General features: G+C 26.4%; 4 protein-coding genes across 11 annotated transcripts; 2 read left to right on the top strand and 2 right to left on the bottom strand.

Moving 5' to 3' along the window:
- Nucleotides 1–1,290: 1,290 nt before the first annotated feature.
- LOC138189176 (trafficking protein particle complex subunit 5) lies at nucleotides 1,291–2,548 on the bottom strand. Its single transcript, XM_069131331.1, has 3 exons — nucleotides 2,202–2,548; nucleotides 1,829–2,138; nucleotides 1,291–1,742 (listed from the first exon to the last, which is right to left on the bottom strand). Exons 1-3 carry the CDS (start codon nucleotides 2,366–2,368, stop codon nucleotides 1,644–1,646), a joined length of 576 nt encoding a protein of 191 aa, XP_068987432.1. The 5' UTR covers nucleotides 2,369–2,548; the 3' UTR covers nucleotides 1,291–1,643.
- On the bottom strand, nucleotides 2,202–7,203 carry LOC138189173 (tRNA (34-2'-O)-methyltransferase regulator WDR6). 6 transcript variants are annotated; one of them, XM_069131323.1, is made up of 14 exons: nucleotides 7,117–7,203; nucleotides 6,655–6,832; nucleotides 6,392–6,565; nucleotides 6,184–6,328; nucleotides 5,854–6,102; nucleotides 5,367–5,781; nucleotides 5,153–5,299; nucleotides 4,659–5,068; nucleotides 4,382–4,564; nucleotides 3,796–4,307; nucleotides 3,129–3,571; nucleotides 2,779–2,944; nucleotides 2,620–2,675; nucleotides 2,202–2,256 (listed from the first exon to the last, which is right to left on the bottom strand). In XM_069131323.1, exons 1-13 carry the CDS (start codon nucleotides 7,118–7,120, stop codon nucleotides 2,621–2,623), a joined length of 3,081 nt encoding a protein of 1,026 aa, XP_068987424.1. In that variant the 5' UTR covers nucleotides 7,121–7,203; the 3' UTR covers nucleotides 2,202–2,256; nucleotide 2,620. The 6 variants fall into 6 exon arrangements, 4 of the variants coding, with proteins under 4 accessions (XP_068987424.1, XP_068987423.1, XP_068987426.1 ...); XM_069131322.1 differs by lacking the exon at nucleotides 7,117–7,203 and adding an exon at nucleotides 6,962–7,101; XR_011175946.1 differs by lacking the exons at nucleotides 2,202–2,256; nucleotides 7,117–7,203 and adding an exon at nucleotides 6,962–7,101 and having other exon boundaries at nucleotides 2,779–2,910; nucleotides 3,204–3,571.
- Nucleotides 7,179–9,262, top strand: LOC138189175 (putative glutathione-specific gamma-glutamylcyclotransferase 2). 2 transcript variants are annotated; one of them, XM_069131329.1, is made up of 3 exons: nucleotides 7,179–7,303; nucleotides 7,497–7,747; nucleotides 8,144–9,262. In XM_069131329.1, exons 2-3 carry the CDS (start codon nucleotides 7,613–7,615, stop codon nucleotides 8,681–8,683), a joined length of 675 nt encoding a protein of 224 aa, XP_068987430.1. In that variant the 5' UTR covers nucleotides 7,179–7,303; nucleotides 7,497–7,612; the 3' UTR covers nucleotides 8,684–9,262. The 2 variants fall into 2 exon arrangements, with proteins under 2 accessions (XP_068987430.1, XP_068987431.1); XM_069131330.1 differs by having other exon boundaries at nucleotides 7,272–7,398.
- A 974-nt stretch (nucleotides 9,263–10,236) lies between these two features.
- CycG (cyclin G) lies at nucleotides 10,237–16,098 on the top strand. 2 transcript variants are annotated; one of them, XM_069131327.1, is made up of 7 exons: nucleotides 10,237–10,396; nucleotides 13,034–13,281; nucleotides 13,379–13,795; nucleotides 13,877–14,131; nucleotides 14,216–14,424; nucleotides 14,559–14,626; nucleotides 14,723–16,098. In XM_069131327.1, exons 2-6 carry the CDS (start codon nucleotides 13,162–13,164, stop codon nucleotides 14,602–14,604), a joined length of 1,047 nt encoding a protein of 348 aa, XP_068987428.1. In that variant the 5' UTR covers nucleotides 10,237–10,396; nucleotides 13,034–13,161; the 3' UTR covers nucleotides 14,605–14,626; nucleotides 14,723–16,098. The 2 variants fall into 2 exon arrangements, with proteins under 2 accessions (XP_068987428.1, XP_068987429.1); XM_069131328.1 differs by lacking the exon at nucleotides 10,237–10,396 and adding an exon at nucleotides 11,270–11,453.
- The last annotated feature ends 57 nt before the right edge of the window (nucleotides 16,099–16,155 follow it).

Here is a 16,155-nt window from a genome sequence, read left to right on the forward strand (position 1 = left end):
GACGAAAGTCCAATACAATAAACGAAACTGCTAATACTACTACTGCTACTACTATTTATTGTTACTTTTTATTTCATACATATAACAATTAATAATTATTTTATTTATTTTCATTAATCATTCTTGTACAAATCAGATATATACGTAGTTTATCATAAATATTATGTAGTTATATGTTTATGATGAACTTTCCATTTTTACTTACGTGTTATTACTTAAATTGAATTCTAGATATTAAATTTGACGTAATCTCTAAATTTCATTAAAATAGTGCGTATCAGAAAATTAAAAAGTATTATTATATATTATTATGTTTATATATCACGTATATGTATTAAATATTATATATATTATATATATTAACAACTAAATGTTCATCAAAGATTTCCCTAGCACAAATTCTAGATATAGATTCTACATATATATATATGTATGTATATACATATCTATCAAAAGTATAGGTAGCCTATATCGCTATTCCAGGTTGCAGTTACAAAAAGTTCTGAGCAGTTTTTGCGATTTGTCACATATTCCTTCTGAACAGAGCAAATTTTCTGCTGGAAAAGATGTGTGCACAGAAAATAGAATCCTTCGATATATCACCAAAACAACGAGCAATACTAGAATGGAAACAAGCGAGAAGAGCTCAATTACGTCACAAATATTTAAAAGAAGTTCTCAACCCATCGTTGCAAGTAATGCCCGTATGTAGTGAGAATTTTTTAACCTTACTTATATAGATTTAATAATAATTTCCGTTGTATCTGAAAAAATGTAGCTCATTTAGATTTATTTCTAATTATGTAATGTATGCTTAGTTATTTAAGGTAATTATTAATTTAATTATGGAATAGTCTCATAATTTTATACAAAAAATGTAATTATGTAACAAGTATTTTTCTTATTGATATAAATTACACGAAAATATCGTTAAAAATTACTTTAATATTAATTTTGTTAATTGTTAAAAGACCTTATGATATTTGTACTAAATACGTAATTAATTAATATAGATGGATAGTGCAGTTCAACGATTAATTGCATTGAGACATAACCATGATTATGTTTCACATATAAAGTTTGTACCACATATACTAAGTGGTTTGTTGTGGGTTGCAGGCGTCTATTATGGTTCAAAATTTCTGATGTATATAAAGGTATATTATTAAATGTTTGTTTAATGAGTATACCATGAACATAAAATTTTTTTTATTTTGTAGGATCGTGACGAAAAGTTATATCGTACTGGTCAAGTAGCATATGTTGATAGAGAATTTAAATTTGCATGAACCAATTGTGTATTTGTAGATCTTAAACTTACAATATATATGTCAGTACTTGTACTCTAATACAATAAAATATAAAATAAGTACTTCATTAGTAAATATAAAATGCTATAACTATGTACATGTCATTTTATTTGCTGGCATTTAATTTCCGCACATATGATTCCATTTTCAATAAACGAAGGAAAATTATTATGAAATGCTGAAATGTTTATGTGTGAAAATAATTTAAATCAACTACAAACAAAACCAAGGAATTCTTTTTTTATATTTTTAATTCAAAGATATTCATTCCTTAATTGTATTGGAATATAAAATTTTATCTTGTTACTTTTAATTTCTTTCCTATGTCTTTAATTATCGATCTTCGAGTTGTTTATCACGAGCAACAACTGCATCATCAAATTTAACCATATATGTTGTTCCTTTATGCCAATGTGCAGTGACTTTTGCTTGCTACAAATGCAAATATTTCCAATTAATTCATTACCCAAATAATTTCATAATTTAAATAGTGATATTGACAAAAATTTAATACTCACAAAACCACAATCACAAAGGATAGCTTCAACTATACCAGCAATAAAAGAAGCACAGTTTAGACTTCCTTTATCTTTTGGAACTGATATAAATTTATTTACTAGTGCTTCTTTTTCTATGATATAATAAGTCCTTTCGTCATCATTTGCATGTTCTAATTTATCAGCTTCACGACCAAACAATGACTTCCATACCGTACTTTTAATAAATAATAAAATATTTAATAATTTTATCTCGCGCTTTCCACCTTTTTCCCGTACAACGAGTAAATCTGTTACTCTATGACCAACCTCCGTACCTATCTCTGCCAATCTAACCAATAAATAGAAAACATTTGTATATAAGAATTTTTAATGAACTTAATTATTTACATACTTATTTTGTAATTCTGGTACGGTGTAAACTCGATTTTGGCAGTATTGTACAAGTTCTGAAAACAGAAGTGCGAAACAACTTAAGCTAACCTCTCCCTTTCCCTTACTTAATGATTTATCAAGTATACTTGTTCGTGTTCGAACTGCTGATATTGTAATACTTGTCATTTCTATAAAATATTTAATATCTAAAGTAATATTTCACTTTCTTATAAACATTAACAAACTCAACACGACAATCGAATTAATAGCAACACTAAGTTTATCTGATAGGTTCGCCATCTGGTGATAGTAAACAGAATTATTTATTATTCAAGCGAAAATGATAAAACTAAATAAATATATATATGCTATTTTATTAATAAATTTTCAAGAAACGATATTACCTGACATCATAGCTTTTATAATATATATTTCACCTTAGAGGGTTAATATCTCAAATCCTCTACCATACGCACATATGACTGATTCATCACTAAAACAATTAAATTTTAATGCCAATTTAGTCAAACATTAATCCGTTAAAACATAATAATGCAGATTATCATAATTAAATATCATAGAAGCAATAAACATACTTTGAATTATACCATGAAGTTAAGCCTTTTACATCCGTTACAGATGTAAAGATTTTCTTCAAAAATGTTACAGATAAAGTACTATTGTTATAATCATAATGATACATATTTACTTGCTGATCCACTCCAACGCTAAAAATTGTATTTCTTTCGTGAAATATTACTCCTGGAAAATATCTTTTCAAATTAATTGAATACTTTTATCAATAAATTATTTACATTTCTAGCTTACTTTATTTTATTTTTATTCATTTATATTTTCTAATTGTAATTTAACAAATACAGAATAAATATAAATAATGTTAAGCATTATTTAAAAATATATACTGACATAAAAATTGTAAACGTACCTGTAATTTGAGCAGCATGTGCAGTCGCAGTACTCCATTTTGATAACAATGAAATATGTAATTCTTCCTTCTTACCTTCTAACTGAACTTTAAAACAAATAACATTAAACATATTATCATCACCACCAGTTGCTAACAAATATTCGCTTTTTTCAATCACTTTTATGTCATATGAGTTAATTCCAGATTGATGTAAATCAAACTTTGCAATGAATACATTTTTACAATTGTGAAATTCTTGTTCTTCAATTTGTGGACATATTATAATCTTTGAAATAATATCGGTGAAATCAATAAATCGACCGATTCCATCAGTGGACATTGTTAAGACAATTACTTTTTCATCATATGTTAAAACAGTTATTTTTGTTATACAACGATCCACACATTTTACATGTGCTTTGAGTGAAATCTTTTTCATAGTAATATCATACAAAAATACTCTGCAAATAATATTTAAGTAAATATTTGAATAGAAAAATACCTTGATTTTCAAAAATTCATTTTAGATTACAAAAAATAAAGATTATATATATTTCTATGAATAATACAATAATTTCTATGAATATTAATTTAAAATTATATTTCTATGAATATAGAATATCCACAAGTATATTTGTATAAGATACTACATTGTAAATTCATAAATATCAAGCAAAAAATGTACCTTACAAATCCATCTGCACAAGCAACAAAGAGCAATATATAATGTAAATTTATAGAGCAATGATAAACTTCAATATCCATATATCGACTCTCAGGTTGCATATTATAAGAATATTTAGATTCTTGCCACTGTTTTTTATGATAACGATCAAATCCATACAACATGTGAGATGTAATGTCATGACAAGAAATATCCTTACTTTGTAAGGATGTTTTATTATCTTTTATATCAATTTCCCAAACTTTTAATTGTGCTCTTCCACCTCCCGAAAAAATGAGATATTTATTGTAAAAAAGATTAGTTTGTAAATTTAAACAATTTATAAATTTAACACTAGAGATGTGACCATCAAAAATACTCAATGTTTGAAAAGTGAGATTGTTTTTCATCAGTGTACTTGAGATGCAGCTAATGCGAAGAGTACTATCTTCACCTCCAGATATGAAAATATTATACTGACCAATTTTTGATATTGGATTGATGCAGTATATTTCCTTTGTATGGAAACCATTCTAAAAATTTAAAAGAATATGTTTTTAATTCCTCTGAAAAAGTATAAAACTTTCAGTATGAAGAAATTACTCACCAATAAAACCGGCAACATGAAAGAAGTTAATGAAAAATCAGATACATATACTTGCTTATTACGAATATATACAAATGTAATAAGTTCATTTTGTAACATACAATCCCATGATCTATGCCCACCACCACAAGGAACTCTTATCAAAGTTCGATGGTGGAACATACTATATATTATAAATTCTACCTATAAATAATAACGACGAAAGATAAAAAATGTAAAAAAAAATATGTATGTACATATATATGTATAACATCTGTTTAAATACATATGTATGTACCTCTTTAAATCCTAGTATAAGAACATCATCAGAGGATTTTAAATGGCTGCTAATCCAGTCCATTGGCATCTTTTGTTTATGTAAAGCGCATAATAACTTTGCACTTTTATATTTATTTAATTCATAAAACTTTAACATTCCATCACGACCAGTTGATATTAATTTTGAATTCGAAACTATGAAATTTTGAATACCAATTTTTCCATGAACTTTAACAAAAGTTTGGATAGGTTTCTTTTTTGCTTCAGGTACATTTGCTCCATTATATGATACAGATTTTTCAAGCTCAAAAACATGCATATTTCCAACTCTATCTCCACACACTAATAGTCCTTCATATAAAACAGCCGCTGTTAACCAACGTTCTCGACTATATGGTAACAAACATATTGATTCTATATTAATTAATCCTGTATAAAATAAAAATTGTAAAAATTAAATGGAAATTTAGATTTTACTAAACAACATATTATTCTATATTTTATAAAATATACCTCCTTCTGTAAAATTAAATATTTTTAAAATTCCATTTAGGCCACAAATTACTAATTTATTATCTCCTAGCCAATGTACAGAAAATATTTGTGATTCCATTATCTTTGTTTCTATAATCTGTTGTAATTCTCTATTAGCTGCAACTTCTAAAATCATTATGTACAATATTCTTAACAATTAATGCAATTTTATTAATCTTTAGTATTATTTTACCTTTGTATATTGTTATATATCCATCTCTTGATGCAAAAGAAACATAGGTGTGGCATAAAGAAACCTCCATAACACAATATGTACTATATTTCTTTAAATACAATGACCCTAGCAGACTATTATAATAATTGTTAAATATAAATAGAGTAGCATTTTCATCAAAAATTAAAAGGTTACCACTTCTTAAGTAACAAACATATTTTGGCAAAGTGCATGTATGTATTTTTGGTATTAATACAGCTTTTTGAACATAATCATTAACAAAAGGCCATGCATAAACTGCACCATCAGCACCACCAGTGAAAACACTTTTATTATCATTTGATATGTCAATACTCCATATAGCAGCACCATGGTGAGCACAAACTTTGTTAAGTAATTTACCATCCAATGACCAGATGCATATAAGAGAATCCTTCGATTATGAACATGAAAATATATTATCTTTATTATCAATTGTTTACTATGTATACATAATGATATATACCTCTCCTATTGTAAATAAAATTTCATTTTTAATGATAGATTTCCACACTCTAGCTGTATGACCAAACATTGTTCGCATTAGTTTTATATTAATTTCTTTCCAATTTGTGTTCACTGATTTTCTTTCCAATGTAAGCTTACAGTCTTTACTTTTGTTGTTACTTATTTTCCATAATCTGACTGTTCTGTCATCTGAGGTAGAACAAATAATTTGTGTAGCTATATCATATGTGATTGAAAAGATTACACCCTAGAATTAAGTTCATTTGCATTCTTAAACTTTAACACAATGCATAAAAAAGGACATTGCTTTAGGTAATATATTACGAACATTGTGCCCCTGTAAACGATGTAAAACTGGAGATATTCTAGAATGATAATTATAATTTATTTGCCATATCAAAATTTCCTGATATACAGTTCCACTAAAAATGATTAGATCTCTATTACTGTTATTTAATATGGAGCCAGCATATCTAATAATAAAGTTAAGATTAATGTTAAAACATTTTTTTTTTAATATATAAATATAAGGATACAGAATACATCTTTCTTCGCAACATATGCTTTGATAGCATTCACTAGATACGTTATAAATACAAACATTATTGTGTGCTAAAAGAACACATAGATAATCGCATTCGTCAAATATCACCCATTCTGCTGCCACAATCCAATCATTAAGTCTTTTTTTATTAGAATCTTCTTCAATTCTAAAATATATACTTTCTTATGAATATATAGATAAATAAAGTATAATACTTAATAAAACAAATATTATATGTATAGTACTTAAACATACATCAATGTTTCTTCTTTATGGTAAATTTTATATGTAGAAAAATAGTTAGCACCAAATACAGTTAATTTGTTATTAGGACCCTCAACGATTCCATGTATATTATATGGATAAAGACAATTTATTTTTTTTTCCAATTTGTATGTGTTAGCATTAAAAATATATAGTATACATCCCATACCTATGTACAATTTGAAAAGGAAATTATAAAAATTACAAAATATAAATATGTATTACTGTTTAAATAGAGAAATGAAGATGTGGTTATAACTTTTATTTATTGTGAAAAAATTACATATATGATACTAACCTACAAAAATGAAATTACCAACACAGCGAATGGCAAGTACATCGGTACATAAAAATTTTGAAAACATTTTAAATATTAAGTTTTACTATCAAATACTTTTAATAACCGTATATTAAAATAAAATCATCTGATAGTCAATAGACATTAAAACTTACACATTTAAATCAATATGAAAATTCGTTCTCTCTTCACACACGAAAATTTGAACATTCGCGTGATTATCTGACGTACTTTTCATTAAATATGTATGTGTACTGTATACTATGTACATATATGATGTTCATAATTTCTCTCAATATACATACTAATGTAAAATTATTTTGAACAAAAGATTAGAAAAAGGTATTTTTTAAATAATAAAAATAGCGTAATGTCGAAGAAACAATAAATTTGTTCGAAATAATTATATTTCATAAACCGTTATTCAAAATTTTAGTGTAAAGTATATTTTGACTGTTTTAAAACTTTTACTAAATAGTCTATGTATCTGTCGTCTTAATAATTTAATGTGAATTCAATATTAAATATGTTTTAGGAGAGTAGGAAATACTGTCTTACTCGGAATTTATATATTTTTACAGAAAAATATAATTTTAAATGAAAAGTTCAAACAATCATTAAGGCAATTACTATTTAACAAGAAAAATAACAATGTGGGTGTTTGGTTATGGTTCACTGATATGGAAAGCGGACTTTCCTTACGAAGAAATTCTCGTTGGATACATCAAAGGATATATCAGAAGATTTTACCAGAAAAGTATAGATCATAGAGGAATACCTAGTAGAGTACGTATTATAATAATTGTGTGTTAAACTTCTTTAAGTAATTTTTTTTCACTTAAAACATCTTTTAACATTTGCGATTAAATTATGTACGTTTTTTAAATTTCAAATTTCAAATTAATTTGGGATTTTCTTTTTTTTTGTGTTTTGCAAATAATGTTTTGCAATTAAAGAATTAATTAGTTTTCTTTAAGAAAAGTAAAAATCAATTTTTGTAATTATTTCTTCATTAATAGAATTTGATATGTGTGTGGTTATTTAAAAATAGTGTCTAAAAATTTAGATATTACATTAAATGCAAATTATTTTATTACTTATTAACAATTCATATTATGTTGACTTTTATGTAATGTATAATACATAGTTTTTAAGTATACAAACAATGGTATTTTGTTATAGCCTGGTCGTGTTGTAACATTACTTAATTCTGATAATCCTAATGATGAAGTATGGGGTGTTGCTTATAGAATATCACCCCAAAATATAGATAAAGTAGTAAAACACTTGGATTACAGAGAAAAAGGAGGTTATGAGAGAAAAAGTGTTCTCTTTTATCCATCTTATTCCATTAAAAATACTGCACCATATTCTTTAACAGATAATAATTTTCCAAATGATCTTAAAAATAAAAAACTATTATCATCAGTTTCAGAAAATATGCGATTTTATATCACAATTTACATAGGTGGTGAAGATAATCCAAATTATGCAGGTGCAGAGGACATATATACAATAGCAAAACATATACTAGTGTCTCATGGTCCTAGTGGAACAAATACAGAATATTTATATAATTTGGCATCTGCAATGCGAGTAATAGCACCAGGTATAAATGATGAACATTTATATACACTCGAGACAACTGTGAAAATGTTAGAGCAAGAAAAAAATATGGAAATGAAATTGGATAAAAATTTATGTGATAGTGAGAATGGATAAGAAATGTGTTTCTTTAATAATATATTTCAGAGCTGAATAATGTAACCAAAAGTTTGTACTTAAAACATTGGAAAATAGGCAAATTATTTGTATTATCTGTGTAATTAGGAAAAATAAATAAAACCTTTGTATAGTATGAAATTTTATATCTTCACATAATATAAATGAAAGTAATCTATAATTGACGATAGGAATGTATAATAAGAAAGGGATGTTATTTATATTATAATATATTACCATATAGTATTCTTATTTAAATATCTATCAATTTGTACATAATAAGAATGAATGAATATAAAAAGCTTCATTTTATAAAATGTATAAGTGTATTCAAAAATCATTCTTGTTTACTATTTATACATGTATAAATATATATTATGTTAACCAATGAAGTAGCATAACAAATGTAAAAATTAAAAGCTACCTCATAAACTACATCTATGGAATACTAATAGTTCAAAAAATTTTTTCTATATTATATTAAATCATCTGATATTACAAAAATGATCACATACTTATAACTTATGTATACTTAAGGTTCCTAACTGTAATATTGAGAAAGGAAATGTCAAGAATAATATGATTATATCAGTAGATTTTAACAAAAATATTCCACATATTGCTGAAATACATATATGTGCATCATTTCAAATTTTTAGTATTGCAATAAAATTAAGATCATTAATCTACATTATTATTACTATTATTTATTTATTATTTATCTTGTTTGTCCTTTCAGACCTTATGGAGCTTTAGTCTTTACATCTAATCATCTATTTTTTTCTAATATTTAGCAGCACAATGATATTGATACAATAAGATAAGTAAAATACTAATAAATTTAACATATAAATTTAAGATCCAGTAGCATGTTAATACTTCTACAACAAAATAAAATAATATATACATAGATATAAATATTCGGGGGAAAAGGGTGAGTGATATTTGAACGAAACATGAGGCTTCCAGGTGATTAGATAAAGGTCATGGAAGTTCCTCAGAGTGATCTTTGACCAATCGGGTCATTACAATTAGTTAAATTACTCATCGGAATTAATTGCATTTATTGCACGCTCGACTATTGAGAACATGATGATCATAGAAAATTACAGGCATTGTTACCATTGCTGAACAAAATCATGCTAAGTGCTAGTTAAAAATAGCGTCTTAACTTAAAAATAGCCTCTTGTCTTCGAAAGCGGGTGTCAAAAAGTTATCTACGGAAATCCTGACGTTTTTTGTTCCTATGCTACGTAACTGTGCTGTCTTCTGCTCCTATATCACGGCACAATCATTAATCTACATGTTAATGCTATTTAATACCAATACTGTTCCTAACATTAAATTAAAAATTATGAAATAATGTTATATTCAAACTAGATTTATAAATAGAACATTCAATTCTAAAATTAATGAAAATTGTTTGAAATAATATAACTGTAATGAAGATAATAAATTATCTAAATATAGTGACATCATATTTGAAATTTTTCGCAAAGAGATTTACGCTTATGGAAGGACTATTACGCATGAGCGTATGGAAACTCGTAATGATCAGCTGAACGTTCATGACTTCGCCATTTCTTATTGTTAAAACAACTGTCAAACGGAATAGTTCGTTCGTGAATCTGTTTCCTATCCGTATCGACAAATACGATAAAAAAGCCAAGATTGGGTGATCTATCGACGTAACAGCGTTTCGGACGCATCCGGGTAAATCTTTGCTTTTTTTTTTTGTAAATATCATTGTAGTGCATAAAGTGTTTATAAAATATATGTTCAAATGTCTAACTAAAACAAAATGGTGGTAATGAGAACAGAGAAAGAGTTCGACGAATATACATACTGTATATATGTACTTCTAATTATTTGATTATTTATGATATGTCTTTTATATGATATAATATAAATTAGTTAAGATAATAATGATAAAGCTTTTGACAATACTACAAAATTGGAACTTTATATATAACGAATAATTGCGATAAAAATCTAATTTTTCTTTCTACAAATTAAATGACAGGAGTAAATGAGATCTCTATCGTTCTTAGCATTTGAGAATAAATAGCATAATATTTATTTACGATTAGATAAAGAAAATGTGGATCGCTATGAAATTTATTTAATAATGAAGTATGATAAATTGTATAAACTCGTGTCAAATATAGCAAAAATAAGATGAGATACTCTATGTGTGTGTGTGTGTGTGTGTGTGCGTGCGCGCGCGCGCGCGCGCGTGTGTATATATATATAAATATAAAAGATAAGAACTATATTCCACAGACTCGCATTCAACATTTTAAAGTTTATGTTTTCATGAAGTTATTTTTTATTGCTCATTATTTACAATACATACATTTTTATTTTTGTTGAAATAATTTGTTAATTCTTATTTAAATGTTCATTGAAATTCTATCATTTGCAAATAAATGATTAAATTCATTTATTAACCGAAGATTTCATATATTATTTGATCTTGATACTGCTTTACAGTTAACTTCGTCCAAATTCGTGCATATTCGTAGTAATTCGGATATTGCTCATCCGTGACGATTCGCATAGCAGATGCGAATTAACAGTATCATTCGAGTACGCGCTTATATAGAGTGTATACTTTGCTCTTCGTAGGAGCTCGTTGCTCTTACGTAAAGAAAAAAACAATATATACCTATAGATTTTGATGATTCTGTGATTTCATAATACCACGTTGTCTAAAATAAATGATAAGTGTGTACATTAATTTGCTGTTATATATGGGAAAATATTATAGGTATGAATCTTGTTACTAACAACGAATTGATCGTTGATCAACATAAACATTTCTTTCGTTAAGTGATACATTAATTCTTCATAAATTGCGAGGATCAATTTCTTTATAAACAATTTCCTTTGTTTTATATTTTTCATTATATCATTCATTATTGTTTTATATCTTGTCATTACCCATAATGTAATTCAAATCAAGCATCTCGTAGTAAGTGATAATATTATGAGCTAAACCATTATTTCATATATTGTTTTATGATTTGTTTGCATATTTTCATTGCTAATTACTATCACCAATACAGTAATTTTTAAACAGCTTTTCGGGTCAGTGGAATTTATAAACATATATATGTAAATATGTGATTTTAGTTTTTATACATATACCTTTCCAAAACTAATATTTTTTATTAAATCTTTTTATTTTATCCATGTTTCAGAACAAATTTCCATTGAACTTTTAATTTCAGTTAAATACTCTTCCTTATATTTAACATATTTAATTGAAAATATTTTTATTTGGACATTTTTGGCTTGTTTTGAATTGACGTATGATACAAATAATCGAAGACCTAGACGCACTTAAGTTCTTTTAATTCTGACAGTACATTGCATCAGCTGGTTATATATCTTCTCGTTTTGTCGTTTTGATAATATATGACAATAATATGACTTAAGTATTATCAAATAAATAAATTACATATTTCTATTCGATATTTCGCATTAGAATATTCTCGAAAATTATTTTACAGTAGCCTATTATTACATTATAAACTATCGTTATATTATTTTGTCTTATTTTGCAAAATTTATTAACTATTTACTTATTATATCGATGACTTATATTTTTACAATATTCGATTTTTTTTGTAATTCTATACCTTTATTACATTATCATTTTATTTACATGATTTTGGAAGCGCTATTTATAAAATAGGACACTATTCTAAATTGAATTCTTTTAAATTAAACCAAAAATAATAAATTCAGCTCGTTTGTAATAATATATTTAAACATTTTATAATGGCTGTAGTTCTACAAAAATATTATCACGGCAAAGAATTTTGACTCAATTTTTTTTTAAAAAGGAATCATATAAAAGAAAAAGATACAAAATCGAAAGCGCTCGAAGTTATTTCGAATTATATATAGATGATTTTCTAGTACATTCCTGAAACTTTCAAGTATATAAATCTATTGATGGCGCGTGGATGCAAACTCGCATACCTTACACAATAGCAAAGAACAGAAGCAAAAATAAAAAGCTGGAATAAAATTTTTACAAGTTTTAGTATTAAAATAATATAGGAACAATTGTCACGAAGAAAATATGGTCTTCTTATAGTGTATTAAAGAAAAAAACTATTCTGATATTTGTTATTTCTCTGTAATTTATTAAAATAGTTAAGCAACTTATACAATTTTTCGACTATATTTATGTTACTAAAGAATAAGTTATTTATCACAAACTGTTATGTTAAATTAAACATTCTAGAAACAGATGTATTTATTATCTTTAACATAATAATTTAGACAATAATAGATCTTTTAAATAATAATTTTAATATAAATATTTTCTGTTTATAGATACAAGGCTAGCCAGCTGCGCCATTCTTGTTGTGTGACATTCATATCATCAGCTACACTACGCATATTTTGCATTGCTTTATCTTTTAATTATTGCTGTAGTGAGCTGTCAGTCACACATTGCAGGAATGGACACATCGGGCTTGCCTGTACCGGATGCAATCCACCCGCTACTTGAACAATTGCAAGAAGCTTTGGTTCTTGAAGTAAAGTATCAACCTAACCTTCCGTTACCTAATATATCACAAGTATGTATATAAATCATATAGAATAATAGAACAATTGGATATCTGCAAAATATCATAAGTAATTTTATTTTATATGAAATATTTTTTCTTCTTTCAGAATGATGACATAACAATTGGAGCTCGTGATGGATCAGCCCATGTTTTAAGGTGTTTGAAAGTATGGTATGATCTACCATCGGATGTATTTTTTGTTGCCATCAATTTAATGGACCGTTTTTTAACAAAAATGAAAGCAAGACCAAAATATATGGCATGTATCAGTGTATCTGCTTTTCACATAGCTACTGTTCAGTTAGCTCAGTCACTGGATGCTGACCACTTAGTCTCAATTTCTCAGTGCAAATGCACTGGAGGTGATCTTAAACGTATGTCAGAAGTAATACGGAATAAGTTAGAATGGGCACCTGGTACTCAACCTGTTACATCTTTAACTTTTCTTCGTTTATTCAATGCAATGTTTCTTGCAATTGCATCACAACTAGGGCTAGGAGACATGTATACCAGTATTGTAGCGGTAATAATTTTTATTTATGTAAAAATAGAAGACTTGGTTATATTACTATAATGATATATCAATTTGATTGCTTTATTTTAGGAATCTGAGCTTCTACTTAGGTTAGAAATGGTTGCATGTGATGGTAATTGTGCAAGTTTGAAGTCGTCGGAAGTAGCACTTGTTCTACTCTGCACATACTTAGATGGTGCAGTGAACCGATTAGATACTAATACAGATATTCCCATATCTACTACTGCTATTCCTAGTTCCTCTACTATCAATACATCTGTAACATCAAGGCATCAAATGCTTAGACTTTTGGACTTTGCTATAGAACTTCAGAAAATATGTAAGGTAACGTTATAATAATTTAATGAATTTTAAATCTTATAAATATAACAGGTAACACAATAAATAATTGGTATATTACGTTTATAGATTTCAGACACAAGCTTCTTTTCTACACATGAAGCTGTGGGTGCTGTATTGAGCAAATATAATGCTCAGGAGCAAACCCCTCACAGGCAAAGACTGATATGGAGATTATCTTCTCGTACAGCACGTCTTTTACGTCCAACTGATAAATTTACTTCTGTATTACCTGTTATCGCCGAACATACTCCGGTTCCTTCGCCGAGTAAAATTAGGTATACTTTCTATGCTCGTATGTTTGCATAACATTAAGTTTAGGAATTAAATTGAATATAAATATTAAGCATTTTGACAATTTGAACAAATATTTGTTATATATATTAATAGATTTACAACTTTCTTTTTGTAGAAAAAATCGTAAGTTCGGTCGACGTCATGGGAATAAGAGACGTTAAGTGGCAGTATTGAGGCCTTAAAGTGAGTTACTATATTATCATACCAATTATAACTATAAATATTAGTAAAGTACGCGGAATATATTACAACTATATGTGATGGTGGATTATTTTTAAGGTGCTGAATCAGATGTTTAATATTTATTCAACATACCGAACAAGAGAAGAAATTAGACTTTAGTTTAAAAATAAAAGTAAATTTTGTTAAAAGTTAAATAGAAAGTACAAATATTAATGTATTTATGTCGAATAACAACAATTTGAAGTACCTCTTTTTATATCAAAATTTAGTTTTCCATATATGAAATGTATTGAAAGACACACACACACACAGACACACAGACACATTTTCTACTTGTATCATACATTTTATAAATGAACGAGGAATTTCATTCTCAAATTTATCAGTTATTGCTATTATATGAAATACGTGAGAGAGTGCCGTAAAAAGAAAATGAGCAAGTCATATGGTAGTAACATTAATGTGATATAATGTCCTTTATAATTCGTATATTATGAATAGAATATTATAAATATATGCATACACTTGCAAAACGTTAAAAACACAAAGAAATTAATTATATGTGAGTATAAATATGAAGTTAAAAAATTATTTTAAAAATGGTGAATTATAAAAGATGAATGAAATTATTTAGGATGATCAAAATGTTTAATAAATTTTAATGCTGAAAATTATGCAAAATTTAAATTACTGTTTAATGTTTTGTCGCGAGATTGTATTTATGTATCTAAGAAGCATACGAATGAATGTAAATAAGAAATTTTTTATTAAATGAGTTTCGAATATCTTCGTTAAGAAAAAGAAACGTAACTGCGTATTTACATTAAATGATTTAACCTTTTGTGATCAAATTGTGATCTTTACATCTCTTATCACACATTTTTTTCAGTGGATATATTATTTCAATGTTAATAATTAATTATTAATCTTGTTATATGTTAATTGGCTATCGATATTTAATAAATTGCAATTAAAAGAATCTTAAAAAGGAACAATTGCCTTCAATATATGTATGTAGGTCATACTTAATTTAAAAATTAGATAATGTTTTTGTACAAAATTCTTACACGGTATTTCAAGAATATTATGTATATATTACATGTTGTGAATAAATACAATGAAGAGCACAAAAGGTTAGTAACAATCTTGAAAGCTTTGAGCGAACATTTTTGAAAATAAACAGAAAAAATATTAGCTGTGAAAGTATAATTACATGTAAAATTAATTTAAGATATATAGTATTATAAACTAAGAATAAGAATATTTCAAAGCCACAATTTGTGATAGGATTTTTTACTGACATAGATTTTAAATGTGGCAAATTACTGAAATCTAACCACAATAGTCTTAAGCATTTAATAATTAAATTTTTCGTCTATAATAATTCATTATCTTGTCTTTTACATTTTGTATCACTCTTATGGCATTACAATGAATACAGAAAACGTAAAATAAACGAAACTTCAAATGAAGTATAAATGACTTATATACTAGTAATATTTCATTCGATTGTTAGATAATAAAACAAA

The sequence above is a fragment of the Bombus flavifrons genome, chromosome 18, assembly GCF_040668555.2.
Source record: "Bombus flavifrons isolate JBK064 chromosome 18, iyBomFlav1_principal, whole genome shotgun sequence".
Taxonomy (NCBI): domain Eukaryota; kingdom Metazoa; phylum Arthropoda; class Insecta; order Hymenoptera; family Apidae; genus Bombus; species Bombus flavifrons.

Bases quoted from the DNA above. Each gene is read 5' to 3' on its own strand.
- LOC138189176 (XM_069131331.1), bottom strand. From the start codon at position 2,368: ATGACAAGTATTACAATATCAGCAGTTCGAACACGAACAAGTATACTT. The intron at 2,139-2,201 runs GTATGTAAATAA...TTTATTGGTTAG, and splicing joins GTACCAGAATTACAAAATAA to ATTGGCAGAGATAGGTACGG. The intron at 1,743-1,828 runs GTGAGTATTAAA...TTGCATTTGTAG, and splicing joins TCCTTTGTGATTGTGGTTTT to CAAGCAAAAGTCACTGCACA.
- LOC138189173 (XM_069131322.1), bottom strand. From the start codon at position 7,028: ATGTTTTCAAAATTTTTATGTACCGATGTACTTGCCATTCGCTGTGTT. The intron at 6,329-6,391 runs GTATCCTTATAT...CTTTATTATTAG, and splicing joins TGCGAAGAAAGATGTATTCT to ATATGCTGGCTCCATATTAA. The intron at 4,565-4,658 runs GTACATACATAT...TATTATTTATAG, and splicing joins TTATACTAGGATTTAAAGAG to GTAGAATTTATAATATATAG.
- LOC138189175 (XM_069131329.1), top strand. From the start codon at position 7,613: ATGTGGGTGTTTGGTTATGGTTCACTGATATGGAAAGCGGACTTTCCT. The intron at 7,748-8,143 runs GTACGTATTATA...ATTTTGTTATAG, and splicing joins ATAGAGGAATACCTAGTAGA to CCTGGTCGTGTTGTAACATT.
- CycG (XM_069131327.1), top strand. From the start codon at position 13,162: ATGGACACATCGGGCTTGCCTGTACCGGATGCAATCCACCCGCTACTT. The intron at 13,282-13,378 runs GTATGTATATAA...TTCTTCTTTCAG, and splicing joins CGTTACCTAATATATCACAA to AATGATGACATAACAATTGG. The intron at 13,796-13,876 runs GTAATAATTTTT...GCTTTATTTTAG, and splicing joins TGTATACCAGTATTGTAGCG to GAATCTGAGCTTCTACTTAG.